Source organism: Schistocerca americana, chromosome 4 (assembly GCF_021461395.2).
Source record: "Schistocerca americana isolate TAMUIC-IGC-003095 chromosome 4, iqSchAmer2.1, whole genome shotgun sequence".
In the NCBI taxonomy this organism is placed as follows: Eukaryota; Metazoa; Arthropoda; class Insecta; order Orthoptera; family Acrididae; genus Schistocerca; species Schistocerca americana.
In genome coordinates this window covers 258,727,970-258,750,416 of record NC_060122.1, presented here as the reverse complement: position 1 = coordinate 258,750,416, position 22,447 = coordinate 258,727,970, and the positions used below count along the sequence as shown (strand labels likewise).

Below are 22,447 nucleotides of genomic sequence, written 5' to 3'. Positions count from 1 at the left end.
TGTTTAACAAACTCAAGTGGCAGACTCTGCAAGAGAAGCGCTCTGAATCGCGGTGTAGCTTGCTCGCCAGGTTTCGAGAGGGTGCGTTTCTGGATGAGGTATCGAATATATTGCTTCCCCCTACTTATACCTCCCGAGGAGATCACGAATGTAAAATTAGAGAGATTAGAGCGCGCACGAAGGCTTTCAGACAGTCGTTCTTCCCGCGAACCATACGCGACTGGAACAGGAAAGGGAGGTAATGACAGTGGCACGTAAAGTGTCCTCCGTCACACACCGTTGGGTGGCTTGCGGAGTATAAATGTAGATGTAGATGTAGATCATGAGGAATATTACTAACGATATTCTGCAAGTTATGTCTGAAGCACTCTACCATTAGAGCTTCTTACCAGGCGGTCTATAAAAGCATCCGATTATCGTTTTTGACTGATATTTGATACTTAACTTCATCCACACCAATTCACACTCGAAATTCGTAATAAACTAGCAAGATTTTATCGCGTTCTTTACTGCAGTAAACACGCCGCTACTATTGCCGAGTAATCTATCCTTACGATAAATATTCCAATCTGAACTTAGAATTTCGTTGTCATTAACGTCTAGTTTCAACCAACTTCTGTTCCTAATACTATCCTTCCGTTAGAACCTTCAGTAAGCGATACTAATGCTCCTCCACTTTCCTAAAAACAGTTAACCCTTTCTATCTCTGATCTGCAACGACAAGTGTTCTCTGAGGACGTTGTGGCTAATTTATAAGGCAAGTCGTCTTTAATTGGGAGGGTTTCTGCAACCTAAAAAAGCACCATGTCCACGCCACACGTACTCCGCTACCCTAGTAGTCACTTCCTGCGTGTAGTGCACACCTGACCTATTAAGGAGAGCTCTACACTCCTGTATCCAAAAGTGGAGGTCGAGAAATCTGCATGCGATACAGTCGCAGAATCGTTATGAGCCTCTGGTTTAGGTCTTCCATCCTGCTGCAAACACATTCGTTATGCTAATGTAGTTCCTCTATCATTTTCTCCTCTTGTGACATCGGCCTCTATAGCTGATAATTCTGAATAGAGTATTACTATCGCTGTTATGCTCACAGTAACTCGCCTTCTGCGCTGATTTCCTGCTTCAATACTAGTACAACACTATTTCCTATTGTTGATATTACCCTTTATTAGTCCAACCAGAGAATTTTGTTTTCTTTTCGTTTAAATTAACTGATACGCGCTATATCTAGACCGATTCAGATTTTCTAACTTCACTACCACATTCAGACTTCTGATTTTCCACGTTAAGACTCATTGAATGTTAATTACTTCGTTGTTATTTAATATTTTTCTTGCAATTATCTCCACTTTGGCAGTTTCCTCCTGGAGACGGAATGGAAGACTAATATGGAATCTCTTGCCTGTGGAAGATCATCATGACTCATTCTCAATTACAGACAACATGCCCTGTGGATTCTCATTGTTTGTTGCTAATCTATGGGTTTCCACTGTCTTCTGATTCCTCCTGACTACGATCATCGCTGGTTCATCCGCCTTTTTGGGCCGTTTCTCACATCAAGGGAAAAATGGTGCCCTCTATTGTAGGCTCTTCTACCATTTAAAAAATGGATTTTCGTAGATTGTAAGTGGCTTCTTCTATCGGCAGCATTCGACAACCAAGTTGATGAAATTTATTCAAAACTAAAGCAAGTACTGGGATGGGACGCGGAACCTTCGGCATAGGCATTACTGGTCGAGGACGTTACCTACAACACGGCTCTATGTACACTATGTGATCAAAAGTACCCGGACGCCCGCAAAAACGTAAGTTTTCCATATTACGTGCATTGTACTGCCACCTACTGACAGGTGCACCATATAAGCGACCTCAATACTCAGACATCGTGAGAGAGCAGAATGGGAGCGCTCTGCGGAACTCACGGACTTTAAGCCTGGTCAGGTGATTGGGAGTCACTTGTGTCATACGACCGTACGCGACATTTCCACACTCCTAAAAATCCCTATGTACGCTGTTTCCGATGTGATATTGAAGTAGAAACGTGAAGCGACACGTTCAGCAGAAAAGCGTACAGGCCGACCTCGTCTGTTGACTGACAGAGACCGCCGACATTTGAAGAGGGTCGTGATGTGTAATAGGGCAGACATCTATCCAGACCATGGCACAGGAATTCCAAAATGCATTAGGATCCACTTCAAGTACTATGACAGTTAGGCTGGAGGTGAGAAAACTTGGATTTCATGGCCGAGCGCCTGCTCATATGCCACACATCACACCGGTAAATGCCAAACGACGCCTCGCTTAGTGAAATGAGCGTAAACATCGGACGATTGAGCAGTGGAAAAACGTTGTGTGGAGTGATGAATCACGGTACGCTATGTGGCGATACAAAGGAAAGGTGTGAGTATCGCGAATACCCGGTGAACGTCCTCTGCCAGCGAGTGTAGTGGCAACAGAAAACTTGGTCGGTGGTGTTACGGTGTGGCTGTGTTTTTCACAGAGGGGGCTTGCGCCCCTTGTTGTTTTGCGTGGCACGGCCTGTGGCGGAGTAGTTACACGACAGTAACTGTAATGTACTAGTCTGCACAGAGTCTGACCTGAATCCTAAAGAACACCTTTGGAATGTTTTGGAACGCCGATTTCGTGACAGGCCTCACCGACCAACATCGATACCTTTCCACAGTGCAGCACTAAGTAAACAATGGGCTGCCATTCGCCAAGAAACCTTCCAACACCTGACTGAACGTGTGCCTGCGAGAGTGGAAGCTGTTATCAAGGCTAAGGTTGGGCCAACACCATATTGAATTCCAGCATTACTGACGGAGGGCGCCACGAACTTGTAAGTCATTTTCAGCCAGGCGCCCGGATACTTTTGACCACATAGTGTATGTATTAACTATACTGCTGGCGATGACTGCACTTGTTAAGTTGTAAACTTACTTCATGTGTACATAATGTATACGGTATTTTCGCACCTTCATAAATATTTTTAAATATGAGTTCAGGTAAGCTGAGGCGACAAAAGTCATGGGATAGCGATATGCCCGTGTACAGATGGTAGTAGTATCACATACACAAGTTGGAAAGGGCAGAAAATTGGTGGAGCAATCATTTGGACTCAGGTGATTTATGCGAAAAATTTTCCAACGCAATTATATAAGCACGACGGAAGTTAAAAAGCTTTGAACGCGAAATGGTAGTTGGACCTAGATGCATGGGATGTTGCACTTTGGAAACCATAAGGGAATTCAGTTGAACCGTGAATTTACTTTCAAAACCTTTTCATAAAAATGTACTCTATTTACTAGCGATTCATCAAGAACATTAACAAATTTAATCACACTATGTGAGCGTGGAAGTAGCTGACAGTGGGTAACTGATGAAAACAAATTAAATTTATTTAAAAAAATGGAAATTTTATTCCTAAAAGCCCTTATTTTTTAAACAGATTTAAAATTATGATCAGAAAACACCCTCTAAACATCAAGTTACAATTTATTCAGAGGCAGAAAGAACAAATTTTGACACTATGAGCTTTAGGGTTGAGAACCTTGCCGCTCCCTTTTGACACGGCCGTAGTCGCGACCGCTCACAACCTCTGAAAGATTACTCTGCAACAAACCAGATTACTTTAAACTAAAAATTTTAATAACTCATACAAGCACATAAACTGTGCACCCCGTAGGAGGGATGGAAATGGTACAAAACACTAACATTAAAAAATTAACTTGCCACTGAAGATGCAATTTGAATTAAAAAAAACTGTTACGGTGGAAGGGTGGCAACTTTATATACTAAAATGACGATTTAAATAACAACCCATCAAATGCAGTCTTACATAAAATATACAAACATGTTCAACATTGCACATATACCGCCCTCTCAATATGATAGGCAAGATAAAAACATATTTCAGGAATTCGGCCGTTACACTTCAAGCAATAAATTCTTTAACACCGAATCCGACAAACATGACAGAGGCAGCTATTAACGAATGGCACACCGACAGACAGACACACAGACACTCACTGCCTAACAAATGCGAACGAGAGACAGACGAACAAGCTGGGGACGAGAGACTGACCAAGAAAAGAAGTAGAAATTAACAGGTAAATGAAACAACATCATGAATCACTTAACTTCTAATAAACTGCGATGTCTGGCGAAGACCTGGCGCAGCACCCCCAAAACGCTCTCCCGAACCGTCCGCTGCCAGCCCTTCAACGGACGCAGGAAGGCGCGCCCATCTCCCGTCTCACGGCGCCGCGAAACCACTACCCCTCGCTATACGGCGCGGCCCACTGGACTCACGTGGCGACCTCAAATGCGCCGACGCTCAAGACGGACAAGTCATCTTGTGTCTTAGTGCGCGACCGACCAAACGATCGATCTAACCGCCAACTCGAGCAGACTGGCGGCCTAACACATACTAGCACTCCAGACGACAAACAGAAACTGATTGGCCCACACTGACCCGGCTCACCAACTCACCAGACTCACCGCCTAGCGAGCTCATAGGGCCCCTTAATTGCACGTGAGCAGGCTACCTTTTCCCTTTTCCACCAGACGGAGACACCAAAGCTGCGATTGCCACAGCGGCGCCACCGCCAGAAACGGAGGATGACTGCTTCACACTACGGCTCATCAGTATTCCGAGAACCACAGTGTCAAGAATGTGACGAGAATATCTAATTTCAGGCATTACCTCTCACCACAGCCAATGCAATGGCCGACGACCTTCTATTAACGACCTGGAGCAGTGACGTATGCATAGAGCTGTCAGTGCTAACAGACATAAGACCGCGTGACATAACCGCAGAAATCAATGTGGGACGTACGACGAACGTATTCATTAGGACACCGCCCAGAAATATGGCGTTAATGGGTTGTGACAGCAGAAGGACACGAGTACCATTGCTAATAGCATGACTCACCTGAAAAACCTTTCCTGAGCTCGTAACCACATCGTTTGGACCCTAGACGACTAGAAAATCGTGGCCTTGTCAGATGAAGCTCGATTTCAGTTGGTAAGAACTGATCATAGTGCATGAGTGTTGGTAGATCCCATGAAGCCATGTGCCGACGTCGTCAACAGATCATTGTGTAAGTTGGTTGTGGCTTCATAACGGTGTGAGCTAAGTGTGTACGTGAAATGCACCGGGTGCTTTGATCCATCTGAACCGTTCGTTGACTGGAAATTGTTCTATTCGGCTACTTGGAGATTATTTTCAGTCATTCATTGACTTCATGTTCCGAAATAACCATGGAGTTTTACATGCCACCGTGTCACAGTTGTTCACGACTGGTTTGAAAAACATGTTGACAGTTAGAGTAAATGATTAGGCCACCCAGACCGCCCGACACGGATCTCATCGAAGATTTATGCGACGCAATCGAGAAGTCATCTGGTGCACAAAATACTACTGCGCCAACGCTTTCGCAATTATAGACGGTTGTGTAGCAGAATGGCTCAATATTTCTGCAGTGGACTTCCAACGACATTTTGAGACCATGCCACGTCGTGTGCTGTATTACGCCGCCGCAAAAGAACTTTCTACACGATATCAGGAGGTATTCCCTAACTCTTGTCACTTCTGTGTGTAAGATCATTATTTTTTTCTAAATTTGATGCTTTTCAATGCGAGGCGCTGAGGATAACGTCGTTGTTTAAACGGGACAGAAATTTAAAGAAAGAGTTAAGATATTGTACCAATAATGTAGGATTATAATACGCGAAGACTTATGCTTTGATTAGGGGAATAGTACTTTAATCTTTACATCCGTAAAGAGAAGTCTTTCTCAGAGTTACAAGATAACAATTCCAGTCTCTATAACAAAAGCACAATAATATTATCTATGTAAGCATTCTTCCTCCAAAATCCATGTAACGGTGGAGCGTTTTTCATGAGCCATTAACATAGTAACCTTTTCTCATCTGCTGAAAAGTAATGCCTTCGAATTATTTATCTGGAAAACCTTAAAGCTTTTTAAACAAAACCAACTACATTAACTTTATTCTTTGTGTCTACCTGTATATTTCCGAAGATAGTCACCCTGTGGAAGCCGGCCGTTGTGGCCGCGCGGTTCTAGGCGCTTCTGTCCGGAACCGCGCTGCTGCTACAGTCGCAGGTTCGAATCCTGCCTCGGGCATGGATGTGTGTGATGTCCTTAGGTTAGTTAGGTTTAAGTAGTTCTAAGTCTAGGGGACTGATAGCCTCAGGTGTTAAGTCCCATAGTGCTTAGAGCCATTTGAACTATTTACCCTGCGGACGAACACATTTCTTTCCATCGAGAAACCGGTTCGCTGATATGGACACAGTGGAATGACTTTGTGGATGGATTCATATCCCGATCTCTGCTTGCGCCACTTCATCATTATCAAAGTGAAGTCCTCGAAGGTGTTCTTTAAGATTTGGGTGGGACCAAATCGGGACTGTATGGAGGCTGATCGATGACAGTGTCGTATTGTTACACATGTCTCAGTGCAGCGGAGCGCTGACTGTACAAAACTTTCATTCTTCTATCGATTTCAGTTTAAGACAGGTTTCATGCGGCTAGAAAGTAGATTATAGCACGCTGTTTCTAACGCACTGACATACAATGACGGAAATAAAATCGCAGCAACAAAAAATAATTAATGTCGAGTAATAAGATTTCCGGAATACACGTTGAAAATTGATAAACATTGCAAGACCATAGGTTAATGTAAGCGCGAGATAAGCTATTGCAAATGTGAAATGCTGGTACATTAATAGCTAGTGTAATCACCAAAATGTCGAATGCAAGCATGCAAAAACTTTCATGCTTCGTGTTGGACAGGTGCCGGATGTCAGTTTTTGGATTGGAGTTCCATGCCTACTGAACATGGTCGACCAATGTAGGGACAGTTAATGCAGTTAGTGGGCGATGTTGGAGTTGTCGCCTGATATGCAAATATGTTCTCGATTGTTGACAGAACTGGTGATCGAGCAGGTCAAGCCAACATGTCGACACTCTGCAGGGCATGTCGGGTTACAACAGTGGTATGTCGACGAGCGTTATTCTGTTGGAAAACACCCCCTGGAATGCTCTTCATGAATAGCAGGTCAAGAGATAGAATCACAAGACATGTACAGATTTACAGTCAGGCTGTAGGGGATAGCCATTCTTGTGCTCCTGCTGTCATACCAAATCGCACCCCAGACCGTAACAGCTGGTAAAGGTTCAAATGGTTCTGAGCACTATGGGACTTAACTTCTGAGGTCATCAGTCCGATAGAACTTAGAACTACTTAAACGTAACTAAGCTAAGGACATCACACACATCCATGCCCGAGTCAGGATTGGATCCTGCGACCGTAGCGGCCGCACGGTTCCAGACTGTAGCGCCTAGAACCCCTCGGCCACCCCGGCCCGCAGCTGATAAAGGGCTAGCATGTCCGGCACGCAGACAGGGTGACTGCAGGCTTTCAAATGACCTCCTTCTAACCAACACATGGCCATCACTGGCACCCAGACAGAACCAGGTTTGATCACAATACACAAGAGACCTCCACCCTGTCCTCCGATGACAGCACTGAAGAAGTCCCAAACGTCGGTGGTTTTGGGTCAGTGGACTGCACGCTACGGGGCTACTGGCTCGGAGCTGCCCTTGAAGTAACCGATTTGTAACTGTTCGTTGTGTCACTGTGGTGCTGACTGCTGCTGCCGCCTGCCGCTCCAATCGCTGCTGCAGGTGCAGTACGACGTACCAGAGGCATATGCCAAACACGATGGTCTTCTCTCTCGGTAGTGCCGGAGCCCTGTCTTCTTCCGACCGAACATTCTCGTGACAACCACTGCATGCAGTAATGTACGATGGCTATGTTCCTGCCAAGCTTTTTTTGCAATATGGCAGTTGGATCATTCAGCTTCTCGTAGCTCAGTTGCACGACCTTGTCCAAACTCAATGAAGTGTTAATAGTGACATCCCTATCGCCTTAAAGGCATTCTAGGCATTCTTGACTGACATCAGCTCACCATGTTCGATAAAGCTAATTAACGTTCACGACCATTACATCGAATATTAAGCACAGTGAAGCTGTTAGCAACACTCTAATGCGACTGGCGCGAAATTTGCATAGACATTCTCCTTCAGATGTAGAAATAAGCGCACCATCTTACATTTATATAGCAGAAGTATGCGTGACATGTAATCCCTCTCATCAATTTTGAGCAACGTATAGAAAATTCTGAGACATCACTTTTCAGCTCGCCACCACAAATTCATGAGTCTTACGCTGAAAGAACGGCAGTCTATGAGCTCTAACTTTTTAGTTTATTTTTTCTAAAGTCACAACCAATGTCATGTACTTTATATTGATCAATTTACCAGAGTATCCACACGCGAAATAAACGTGCAACATCCTTGATCTTAAGGGGAAAATTTGCAGCAGAACAGTAAGAAGAAGCGTAATACAAAAAAATTTTAAGGCAGGTACTTAGATATTATACGATCGACTAACAACCCATACCGTTAGAATATAATTTTGATGTTCACAAAAAGAGCAGTGTAAGCTGTAATGAAGCCTTTAATCTACAGGAAATACAGTTTATTTGGCTACGTTGTATTTTAAGAGTAGTAAATATTTCGTTTGCACATAGTTTTTGCTAAACTCTAAGTTTTCGAAAAACATTTCGATATTTCCTGACTCATATTTTATCTTTTCAGTCGAACTGTCTACGGTATTAAGCTCGAAGGCAAAATGATGTTCCGCTATGGCTTCATAATGAGTCTTGATAGGATTGCATTTGAGCCAAGAGAATATCAACTCAACGAAATGCATGGCATCACCTACATCAGGGGGTCATTCAAGCTCCAAAATTTAACCATCTTCTACGATCTGTCGGCTCGCATGAAAGACCAAGGACCCATCATCGGTACAGCCAAACACGTATTCGAAACTTGTGGCATCGAGGTCAGGGTAAGTCAGTAAAGACATAGTGATTACGCTTCTTTCTGATGGCATTATTAAAACACACACATTTCATTCGCGTGCCAAGAAACAACACTGACTGTCTTATGGTTTTTAGGCGCTAATATAAATGTGAGATGGAAGATGGTAGCTGTGTGTACTCACGCTTTGTATTATACTATTATTAGCGGCAAAGATTGTTATTTCTCCAGAAAAGAGGGTTTAAAGCTTATTTGGCCAGAGTTAGCGTGAAGTGAGTACTGAAAGTAATTATATGATCTATTTACATCAACGTTCTTAATTTTCTCTATACAGTGTGTTTCAGAAAGACTATCAAATATTTTAGGAGTTTATATTATAGACTAATTCGAATAGAACATTCCTTATTATATGCGTGCAATTTTTATTGCTTACTTCTACCTGTGGGAAGTGCTGAAAGACAAAATCTACTAAGAAAAGGCAAACACTACACAGCTGATGTAGCGTTCTCAACACGACTGAAAAATGCGTTGTATTAGGAAATGGATTTTAGGAAAGTCGTTTTTCAATTTAACCTTGCAAGAAACAGTAAATTGCAGATTCTTATCATATCTCGTTTTGCCACAAAGCCCTACGAATCAGAAAGCCTTCGTTGTGGTGTACGCAATCTGGCGTTTGGCTAATTATGGCAGAGTTAACCGATCGAATCTCAATGGCAGGTCCCGGAATAATATTCTTGTTATGATTGTCACCACTCTCATTATGGAAACGGTCATCATTGCCGTAAGTATTCCGAGCTTCATTCGGTGCATTCCCGTCATCACGCCTGTACTTTCCTGCTTTCCTATTCCGATCATCGCCACCATGATGGCGCCAGTTGTTTCGGTACGGCTGACGTCGATCGTCTATGCTGATTATAGCAGTCTTTCATTCTATTTGTCCACTGTCCGCGACTGTTAGCACGCGGATGTGCGCTGTAATGAGTTTGTGTGACCTGCCCACCGTTCGATGTGCATTCATCTGCGATATACTCCAGAGCATGCTGTAGGGTTACAAATGTTTGTACGTCGTTCTTGCACCTACTGGCTAGAAGTAAGTGCCGAATTTGCAGCTGCAGCTTCGCAATACATATGCGGATAAATTATGCTGGTGTACACTGATTGCACAGAACCATGCGTTCAAACACGCACGCTGGACTCCAAAAACTGGACTGATTTTGGTTTGACAACATTGCAATGCCCGGTATTCACACCAATAAGCGAGCAATTGATTCCATTTGTAGCAGAAGTTGTCCCTTTAGATATCCAGAGACAAATTCAATTTTTTGTGAAATGGTCCATATGGGAGGCAAAGAAAAGTGAAATTAGACCACCAACGACCGGGGTTGAATCCCGTACATATTAGCTCTGAATCGTCTCACTGAGAGGAAATGCTTATAAAGTTGCGCGCCTACCCTCTCGGAGAACGCCCACAAGAATTCCCACATTTTCCTCACTCGCACGCATTACCAATCTCGCGCCTAAGGTCAAATTCGTCCTCAAGCCCCGAGTCACTGTCATCATTACTTCGCTTAGTATTTTTATAATAAATAATCATTGCTTCATTACTACTGAACCGATGCTCAAACTGATACAAGAGCTCTTGTAAATCTACCGTAATCTCTTTTGCTGATTATTAATCTCATACTGCCCTTGTTGAGATTTCAAAAAGGACCGCACTTCCTTTCACTTTCTGCTGCCAGCGAGGTTCGTTCACTACTCGCACATGCATTAAGATTATTCACGTTCTCCGCAAGCTTAGCGACATCCAGCTTAACTTTCAAATTTTCCTCCTCACAATCTAGTTTTGGCTGTTAAAGACGCTCTTCAAGTGAGTGAATTGCCGCACTGTTGCCTCTGATCTTTGCACTCGCGAACGTATTGCCATCTGCCCTCGAGCTCTCCACCAAGGTTAACATCCCCTTGGGCACATGCTCACACGTGTATCTAAGTGGCTGGAAATCCTGTTCAAGATGGTCGCTCCTTGTTCACGTGTACCTGAGTGGCCTCTGTTATGTAAAGCCGCTGCTCTATACGCTCAAACCTTGGCCCAAGTTCAGCGACGATAAGGCTTACTGACAGATTTCGCAACTCGCCCTGTACCTCAATAATCCATGCGTTGGCCACGGACATGTGCTCGTTAGGTGCCCTCATCTGCGCCCCCAAATGCTCGTTGTTCTCAGTCATCTGTGCCGCTAAACTCTCAACTCGTGATTTGTTCTTAACCATTAGTTCCTCAAATCTTAACATAAACTGTGCCCGATCCGGTAAACACTGTTCCTGGTTCGTTACAATGCTGTTATCAGTTTCTGCAAGAATTTTGCAGCCACTCTGCGTATCCTCGTTCCTCAAAACATAGCAGTGGAAACGTCCAAACGTAGCACCACTAAAAATCCAGAACATTGAACAATTCGTTCGATTCGATATCTGTCTAAGAAACAGAAACATCTTACAATCCACATATTTTCTGATTCTCTATTCATAACTTTCTCTGATGGCGCACTATTCTCGGTTTTGTTCCATCTATAATTACCTTTGTAAAGGCTGTGCGTATCCATTTTTTACTAAAGAATTTGTCTACAAAGGAATAATTTTGCATGCACCACAAGAACACTGCTTGACATAAGCAAGGTCCGACATCAAACTAACACAAATATTGCAGTACCTTACACACAGATTACAACAAACTTAAGCGATCAAGCACGTATACATTAATTTCTCAACACACAAATTGTAATGAAAATTAATTATGATACACATACATGAAATTATCTACATGCAAATTGCCACAAAGTCATAAGATTGTACTACTGGATCCTAAATAACACAAAAATACACTCACATACAAAATAAAAAACGAGAGAAACAATGCAGAAACCACAACAACCGTGTTTCCACACCGGTCATTGCTTAAAGCCACGTAGAAGTTATCCAAGTACTGAGGACAAATATTAAGTAATTAATACACTCATGCAGCCTATGAAAACCTAACTCCTTTTCAGAAAATTCTCTGGGAAGAGCATAATCCTCCAGCGTCACCATATAAAAAATTCGCTATGATATGTGTAAAAGGTTGCAGTATTAAATAAGGCTGTGGCAGCAGCTTGAGTAGTCTTGGTGCTGGTTTGGGAGTTAATGCCACGCCTTTAATAGCGTAAGATCCAACCTGTCGAGTCTTGAGCTAATGTAAATATTTCAGAATTCATGAGAAACAATGACCTGTATTCAATTATTGTGCATGGAAGTGCTGTAAGTTGCGCCCTGCGTCAGATGTGGACGTATCTCACTCCGCTACTAAATTCGTAGTTTATGGAGCTGAAACATCAAATCATGGCTAACCATACAGGCACAAAATACCCACATGCAGTTGATGAGGTTTGCACAAAGGCCTTCAACTATGGCCAAACGTGGATAGTAAAGAGACGCCAGTCCATCGATTTTAACACACGGAATGAATATGTAAATTTACCGTTGAAATACACGAACGAAGATCAAACCATGAGCTATTAATCACATTTAATTTAAATGAACACTGTAAGAAGTAGATTATGGAAGCTGCAGGATAAAAGGCTCTTAATCAAGAGCACAAGCACGTGGTGGTAACGAAACGAAAGTAAGTACCTAACAGATAGGAATTTCAGGACGAACGGATTAAATCTGCATTGAATTTATCGAAAAAGGTCAACAAGATGTGAAAGCTGAAGGCTCCTAAGCATGGGCGCTAACATAGTGGTATTGAACTAACAAGTGCCGAAAAATAAAAAGAATGTAATAAAACGGATTGAAAAATCAGTGGAAAAATCACAGCGGTATCGTATAATGCACAAGCACTCGGCAGTTAACAAAATTAGAAATTGACTAAACACAGTCGTTACCCATTCATCAGACTTCCATTAGATGAATCAAAGAACAGATTATGAAATCACTTCAACTTTTAAGTATTCGTCACTCGCGATGTAAAAATAAAACTCGTCATAAACGAATAGACTATAAAGCTGTAAGAGGAAAGAGTTACGGTTTCAGCTACACTTGAAACTTACACAAATTCAAATATTTACTAACCTATAGAGGATCAGCTCTTACAAACAACTAAACTTACCAAACTCCCAGCAAACTGTGAAGAGTAGCCCTAAAGATACCGGGGTTTATCCCTACAACGGAAGTGACCACACAAATGGTCCGACCAAGGGAAACAGAAAGTCTTATTTACTCACCAACTATCTATTAAAGTCGGCCAAAAAAAACTCTCTCAGTTATGCACACATAGCTTGTAGCTGCACACAGACACATCCTTTCGTTTATAGTTCCAGGAGTAAGAAGAAAGGATGGATGCAGTGGAATATGTGACTGAGGCATTGTAAACATTAGTGCGGAACTCGAAGTTGTAGAACTTAATAGACTATGCAGAGGTGCATCTGAATTAGACCTGACAAGTTTAGTATAACACATGAAGAATATGCAAACTGTGGCTGATATGAACGCATTCAGCTGCTCATTCTTTTTATACCGGAAGAAATTTACTAACTTCATTGTAAATTGATGAGGTTACTTTGAACAAAATCTCACGAAAATGAAAATTGTCACGTAGAGACCCTTTTCTTTTTTAATAGCTGGTAGTAATTAAAACATTTGAAATATTAAACGGAAATAAATTTGTAATTGGAATAAAACAGTTCTCTACTCTCTTCATAATTACTTTAGGACTGACGCCTCGGCAGGAACACATGGAAGCGCGGAACGCACTCGTAATCATACGTTTCATTCAGCTCGCTCAAACTCGCCAACTATTCATTGCACAAAGGCAGTGTTCACAAATCTGTGTCCTCGAAGAGCTGCTCTGCTTCATGATTTAAGTGTTATTTGCGTCAACAAATTATGAAGACAGTATACGAAATGTTTACGAAAATATAATTCCTGACAGCTTTACCGAATTTTTGATAAGCGGGAAACGATTTTATTATTGAAGATCAGTGAACATATAAATCATAGTTTCACTTGCATCACACAGGGACTCTGTCATTTCCAAGACGATACAATTTCGTTAAATATGATGCTTAATTTTCCACCTCTTCTGTCAAAAAATAAGCGGTTGTCCGTTTGCTTTGATTACAAGGACAGATCGGAATGTTTGTAATTAACCTGTTATTCTCTGATCAGCAACCCATCTACATTTTTTGCTCTCAAGCCCAAAAAAATGTCCATAGTGGTAATTCAGGTCGTACAAAATTGTAAACAACTATGTGTGACAGCTCTGAACAAGGAACTGCTCTGTTTTGACAGTGAGCATTCATTTGCTGAGTGTAAGGTATTTATTTCTATGATAATAGCCATAAACATGAGTTCGTAATCCGGTTATCCATACTTCGTTCCACCAGAAAGTCCAGCTTCTTATTCCCTTGTTAACGTTCACAACAGGTTTTCGTCTACACTCAGAGGTACTGTTGTTCCTTTGCTCACCTTCCTAGCCAAGAGAAGGAGGCCTCCGTCACGTTTTTAACTTTCTCGAAGTAGGCACGTAATGTGCAAACCATTCCTAACGACCACTCTCGGATAGCCATCCCCTAGCCTAGAGAGCGCTGTCGGGTGTTTCCCCTCACAACATTTCACGAATTTAATTGTGACAATATTGAATATCACACAACATACAACAATCAACAGTAACAAGAAACAGAATAGCTTCTGCAAAGGTAAGGAACGAAAACATACAGTATCACAGCATTCAAATAAATATACTAATACCAAGCTACGTTAAATTGAGCCCTAGCGCAAGAGGACAGTATTCTAGCGGTGGCTTTGAAGGCCTGGCAACGGCAGGTGCTTGCTGGGACAACGGTTGTCGTGGGACTGTATGACTGACAAGGGAATGGTCCAGTCCAACAAGTCGAAACCCAAATTGAAGTTTTTCACGCGAGAAGAATACACCGAGAGAAATGCATTGTAAAAATTTTAGGTGCTAAGGGTCACTGTAAGTATTTTTCTTTTAATCTTAGAGCTACTCTCTTTTGCCACACAACGAACAGCTTATAACAGCGGTTTGTGCAGCACTAGCGCGCGAATCCGTGAATAAGCAGACGCAGCCGAGACAAGAGGTCGTACCGGCAGTGCCGATTATCGCCAAGTCCAAAGTGCATACGAGTGAATTTTAAATACTTAAACCATACCGAAAATACCTCAGATCATTATTTATTTGAATAACTTGCAGTCCATATCGACAGCTAAACTGTTGCTGATGCAATTCTCATGCAAATGACTAGCAGAGGAAACAAAATAAAGGCAGTGCATAATGTTACATTAAAGACGACTTTCAACAGTGTGGATTTTAATTTCTTGACGTTAAATATTTTATAACATTTACTGTAGAACAATTTTTATGATAATTTCTGAATAACGTATAATTTGCTGACAGTTAAATAGTTCCTTTTTCCCTGTATTCGTCACGAAAACGCGAAATGTCTATTGGAAGAAGAAAACAAGCATACTCCTTCCGCTAGGCACAGCCGATTTAAAAAAAAATTGATGCATTCAGGTGATTCACAGAAGTTACTACTGGAAAGGAGTAAGAAACGGTCGTGGGGGCTGATCTGCATATTGTGCTGCACATCAAGCATACTTGGTCAAATTCATAAAATGTGGTCATGCGAACTGACAGTGCAGAAATGACTGGAGTTTCACAATATTGTCCTGCTGATAAATCTCCAATGTCAAAGAGCTGTAGGAAATTTTACTGACAAAAAATTTTCTGAAAAATGCTTTACAGTTTTGAAATTTTTTTAAAGAGAGGCTGTATCGCACTACTAGTTTCGGGTTCACTCCGAATTATATTAACAGTCGTTATTTCTGGGCCAAGAGTGATCCAAAAGCAATGAATTATTTTCTGCGAATGGTAAGAAGGGTTTAGGATGTAAGATTGAAAATTATTCCCAGCCACTTTTACACACTGTGCCACGTCGATTACAAAACTATGGCAAGTAAATAGTCCTTTTTAAATTCCCTACGTGTATGGTCCATTCTGCCAATTTTTGTGTTTGCAGAAAACAGTACCTTTTTGTGAGATCCCTACGTCAACGCAAATCACATCTGCAATGACTTTTCTCGGCTTTTTTCGTCATCTCAGGTATGTGCATGCACTGGAATATCCTTGCACTTGTCGATGGCACAGGCTGTGTGTTCTGGGGCGTTCCCTTATTGGAAATGCCTCGGTACTGTCATCATATTCACATTTGTTCACTCACGTCTTTCGCTTGCATTCTTTTTTGTGGATGTGAAAATATAGCTGGTTGCCGAAACCTGATCTAGTGCTACATCGAAAAAATGTATCGCCATACTGTTCAGAAGAAGTAAAGGTCTTATTCGGTAGCATAGGCTATATTAGTATAGACCATACTGTAAACATAAACTAGTTCAAATTTACAAAACACTATGAGAACACACCTTTATTTCTTGAATCCATGTTGACACTGCGATAAACAGCTTATATCAAACAAGTGCTGAAATCTGCCGGGAGCTTATAGATCGAAAACAAGTGGTGCACAGAAAGTACGTGGTTTTAAGTACAAGCTATAGTCAGGCACAGAAAGTTTAGTCATTTGCTTGATCTACAAGAAAGTAAAAGTTGGGAGTTGCACATATGCTACATGAGGACTCATGAGCATAACAAATAACTGCGAGCTTGAAATTTGCATAAATACTGTGCTGAATAAATTTCTATCGATGTTACCCCTCACTGCCGAGGCAACAAGGTAAAAACTGTACTAGTCCTATTATGTAAAATAACGGTTCTGTAACGACGATAGTAGCCGTTACCCACATCAACAACAGCAATCGAAGACGATTATATAGTTATCCCAAATACAGCGACGAAGTTCAAAATACCACCAATTTTGCTGCTCAGTTTAGAGTACTACAAATGAACAGTGTTTGACGCAGAGACATGCCTGAATTTGTAGGGTCGCACAGATAATCAGCACCATACTTTTTCGTGACCGAATTTCGGAGGCTTATACTCAGAATCTCTGAGATATACACTATGTGATCAAAAGTATCCGGACACCTCAAAAACATACGTTTTAAATATTATGTGCATTGTGCTGCCACCTATTGCCAGGTACTCCATATCAGCGACCTCAGTAGTCATTAGACATCGTGAGGCAGCAGAATGGAGAGCTCCGCGGAACTCACGGACTTCAAACGTGGTCATGTGTTTCGGTGTCACTTATGTCATACATCTGTACGCGAGATTTCCACACTCCTGAACATCCCTAGATCCGATGTTTCCGACGTGATAGTGAAGTGGAAACATGAAGAGACACGTATACCACAAAAACGTACAGGCCGACCTCGTCTGTTGACTGACAGAGATCGCCGACAGTTGAAGAGATTCGTAACGTGCAATATGCAGACGTCTATCCAGACCATCACACAGAAATTCCAAACTGCCTCAGGATCTACTGCAAGTACTATGACAGCTAGGTGGGAGGTGAGAAAAGTAGGATTTCATGATCGAGAGGCTGCTCATATGCCACACATCGCGCCGTTAAAAGCCAAACGACGCCTCGCTTGGTGTAAGAAGCGTAAACATTGGACACTTGAAAAGTCGGAAAACGTTGTGAAGTGATGAATCACGGTACAAAATGTGGCGAACCGACGGTAGAGTGTGGGTATGGCGAATTCCCAGTGAACGTGATCTGCCATCATGTGTAGTGCCAACAGTAAAATTCGGAGGCGGTGGTGTTATGGTGTGGTCGTGTTTTTCACGAAGGGGGCTTGCACCCGTTGTTGTTTTCCGTCTCACTATCGCAGCACAGGCCTACATTGATGTTTTAAGAATCTTCTTGCTTCCCACTGCTGAAGAGCAATTCTGGGATGGCGATTGCATCTTTCAGCACGATCGACCACTTGTTCATATTGCACAGCCTGTGGCGGAGTGGTTACACTACAATCACGTCCCTGTAATGGACTGGCCTGCAGAGAGTTCTATTAACTTTTATGTTCCTGAAGGCAGAGGTAAAGCTGCGGAAACAGTAATCCGCTGACAAAAATCTCCGGCATTGTTGTACACGAATGTGCATTCATTGACTGCACAAGCGACTCTCTTGTTCACTCGAAATGATAAAGTATTGTTTGCATGAAACCTGACTAATTCGTTTTCTACACACTTTTTGTGGGATGACAAATAGCTTTGCCTTCGCGTCAGCAGCGAATTTCTCTATATTATTACCTAATAATCACATTTTCTCTACATGTTTACTTGAGGTAAACTTCGTAATTTTGCGACTACATTTTCCGTATAATTTTCAGAATCAGTGTAACCAGGGCATAGAAGCCTGGAAATCAATGATATTCATCTCCCTTTTATTTCACAGCGCCCAGTCTTGTGGGTCTCCCTCGGTAATGATGCACTGACTCTCGCGAGCAGCTCTCAATCTTTCGAATAGTTTTCTTTCCACATTTTTGCGAGTCTCATTTAGTGCATATTTCGTACTTCGTGCAAACCTTTCTTCCATGTGTACAATTCTTCTTTAAAATTTACTAAACAAAACCGGCCTTGCATACTGCTCAAGTTCAGGCCTTTTCTCTCTCCTTCGTTAAGCCAAAAATTTACAGCCTTTCCTATGTCACTGAAAGCTACAACTGTACATGATTACTTTGGGCTTGGAAGGATCTCTGTTTTTGTTGTGGACTTTAATTATCACACCAATCACACTTGGAACAACTGTTCACGGAATCATCCGAGTTATTTCCTGTTTATTCTAATGTATATGCAATTTCTGACGAAATGTCGACAACATTGGAATTAATGTCCAAAAAATTGATTGATAAATAAAACATATGTTGGTCTTCAGGAGACGTAAGTGATTTAGAGTGCATATAACATTCTCCATATTTTGTCTTTGCATATCTGAAAACATTAACTGAATTCCAATTACAGGCTAACTCTGGAACCTGACATATGCTATTACTAAGCTCATACCAAGAAATTAATTCTGTTTTATCTCCATTGTTAACATGTACCGGTGCGGCAAAGGTAACTGCTAATTATTACAAATATTAAATGACATATAGATTCGAGAAAATACTAACTACAAACAACTGTCTCAGAGAAACTGTCATTGGAAATTGAAATTCGCTTTACAAATTACGATCGCACTGTGCCATGTTATCTATCTATCAATGTGCTGTGAACCAAGGAGATGTGCCCGAGGCGTTGCAAATGCGCTGTCTGCTACAGTTACGGCATGGGTGTATATTTTGCCGCCATCTGGCGAGCTACTAATTTGACAAATTTTAACGTTTTTTTAAAGTATTTGCATTGTGTCTTAGCAGCTAAAATTTTGACATTGTGTTTTTCTCTGTGTATTATTTCTGCGCAAAAAATTACAGGTCAGTTTTTGGAATTTTAGATTGGACAGTTTCTTTGCGAGTGCCATGCCTCCGGTGGAATCTCAAACGCATTACTTCATCCGTACCTGTCCTTGGAGGAATTTAGAATATAATGCCAGTAGTATTAGTATCCACAGCCTTTTCCTGCACGTAAACTGCAACAACCCACTAAAAGAAACCAGTAGGTCCACTTACAGGAAATTCTGAATCAGTCTGATGATGATAGTTAAATGTATTAGCAGCAGGTCATGAACATGATCCGTATTTACCTGATATCTGCCATTCCTGTGTACATTTTGTATGTGCTGTCTTCGGTGTCGAGCGTACTGGCCCCATGTCTTGGTACTGTGTCCTTGTCGCAGGTGTGGAAACCACCGTCGAAGCGACCACACTACGCTCTCAACGTGAAGCATGTCCAGTCTGCGAGGCACACGGAGTACTTACCAGACACACCTGTCACCAGGGCAATGGCCAGAGTGGTGAGTAATGAATTCATATCAAATATCCGAAACTACGAGGATTGTCCAGAAAGTATTGCACCGTATTTTTTTTTTCTCAGCCGAAAATAATTCTACGAATGCAAAATATTACGTTTATGTTATTTGAAATCTCCTGTCTGAGCACGCCAAGTTTCCGTCACTTTCGACTGAGAGCGTAGCTGCAGGACAGTTTCAAAATGGCGTCTGTAGGTGATGTACGTTACAAGCAACGTGCTGTCGTGGAATTCCTCACTGCAGGGAAAGGAACAATGGAGAACACTCACAAACACTTGTGCAAAGTCTGTGGATCATTTGCTGCTGACAGAAGTACAGCTAGTCGCTGGGCACGGAGGATGAAGTCATCAGAAGGCGGTTCGGCGGAGGTCTACGATTTGCAGCGCTCAGGGAGACCGTCCACAGATGTCACACCTGACGTGTTGCAGCGAGCTTCCACTTGTTTTGGCCATTAAAAAATGTCACTCGTGGAAGACATTTTGAGGATGACGAGGAGGTGATTCACACAGTGAAGTACTTGCTCCGCCACAAGGACAACGACTGATATCGACAGGGCATACACGCCATTGTATCGCGCTGGAGGAAGGCTATAGAACGGGATGGAGACTACGTGGAAAAATAGGATGTGTTCATAAAACACCATTCTTTCGAGTGTGTAATTCTCATGATCAATAAAGAATTGTTGAAGAAAAATGTGCAATGCATTACTTTCTGGGCAACCCTCATAATTATACTGACTGTAAAACTGTGTAAGCACCTATCTAGTTTCTCATTTCCTGCCTTACTTCCTTTTTACGCGGTGTCGGGACTACATCACAAGATTCTCAGTTAGATGTGTGTTCCATACATCACATTCACTATTAAGGTTATGATGCGGAACGTGCCAGCTGAACAAACACAGATCACCTATTAAAGGGTGAAAAATATTTGGTGGCTCTATGCCGTATATTTACGTCCTTTTCTCTATCATTCTAATTATTTGTGTTCATGAATTCCTCTACATCACAGAAGGAGGTTTTAATGATAAAGGACATTTGAAAACTCTTGTAGTATCTGTAGGACATTTTATTCCCATTGACAGCCAAAGATTTTTGGAGGTGAATATTTCACCCATTTCTGGGCCAGATTCGTTTAAGCATAATGCATAACATTTTTTTCTTCTAATGTTCTAGTTGTAAATATTTCTGCTACAGCAAAACTTAGATGGATGTTCATAAAATTTGCTTCAAAGGATAAAATGGTATATCAACACAAGGCAATAATAGTAGTAGGAATATGTTCACCTCTGTGGGATTTCAGTTGCAGTTTCTCCCCGTGCAGATGATGTTGCTTACTTCTTTCTATTTCTCGAAAAGCCTAGAGTAGCTCGATTCCCTTTGTTTTATAAATTAGTATGAAACCATGGATGTGCTGAACTATTATTTCCATACACACTTAACTTCCCTTAAAGGCTATTATGATTGACACAGTCACAAAATGTTAATGTTCCAGTTTCTATCGGTTATCACTGTCACTGTGGCCGATGAGACTACTAAATCTCTCTCGAAACTCACTGACAAATTAAAGCTCTTTACTATACCGGGATTCGAATCAAATGTCTGACTTCCGTAGGTAATTCTCTTACCTCACGAACTCTCCAGGGAGAATACTCGCCTCCGCAGCTTCAATTTTTCGAATCCTTCTTAACCAGTTTTCGAATTTTGTGCCACTGTAGAGTATTATTCTCAAAAAAAAGTTGCCGAGTTTGAGACCAAGTTTGACACAGGGATTGTTTCAGTCTGTCACGTAGTATTAAATTACATCAAACTGCGTATTAGAATATTCATTTAAAATCAGTTTCAGTTACTCAGCGAATGAGTTGTGTGCTTGAATTTTTTTGTAATCACAACGGTTTGATGTTTCTTTCTATGAACTTCTATTCCGTACCAATCTCTCCATATGAGAGCAGCCTTTATACTCAACGTTCCCGGTCATTTGTTAGAAATATCCCAATATCTGTCTTCCCCTACATGGCCTCCAAGGCTCCATCTCGTTCCAAGGAGGCTGTTCCCTGATGCTAAATATCCTTCTTTTTGTGCTGCTTCTAAAATTACATCAAACTGCGTATTAGAATATTCATTTAAAATCAGTTTCAGTTACTCAGCGAATGAGTTGTGTGCTTGAATTTTTTTGTAATCACAACGGTTTGATGTTTCTTTCTATGAACTTCTATTCCGTACCAATCTCTCCATATGAGAGCAGCCTTTATACTCAACGTTCCCGGTCATTTGTTAGAAATATCCCAATATCTGTCTTCCCCTACATGCCCTCCAAGGCTCCATCTCGTTCCAAGGAGGCTGTTCCCTGATGCTAAATATCCTTCTTTTTGTGCTGCTTCTAATCAGCAGTTTCCAAATATTCCTTTGCAGAGAACCTCTTCAGTTCTTGTCTTATCAGTCTAACTAGTTTTTAACGTGCTTCTTAGCACTATATATCAATAGCTTAGATTCTCTTCTTCTCTGGTCTTCCCACAGTCTGCAATTCACTTTCATACGAAGCTGTGCTCCAGACGTACATTGTCAGAAATTTCTTCCTCAATCTTTGGTCCATGTATGATATTAGTAAACTTCTTTTAGCAAGTATTT

At 41.7% G+C, this 22,447-nt stretch overlaps 1 protein-coding gene across 1 annotated transcript in view; it reads left to right on the top strand.

The window, feature by feature from the left end:
* Positions 1-22,447, top strand: part of LOC124613390 — an 84,587-nt gene that overhangs the window by 58,012 nt on the left and 4,128 nt on the right. The window contains exons 4-5 of the mRNA XM_047142093.1: positions 8,689-8,941; positions 19,692-19,808. Coding sequence (XP_046998049.1) covers positions 8,689-8,941; positions 19,692-19,808 — 370 coding nt within the window. The remainder of the gene's footprint in view (positions 1-8,688; positions 8,942-19,691; positions 19,809-22,447) is intronic.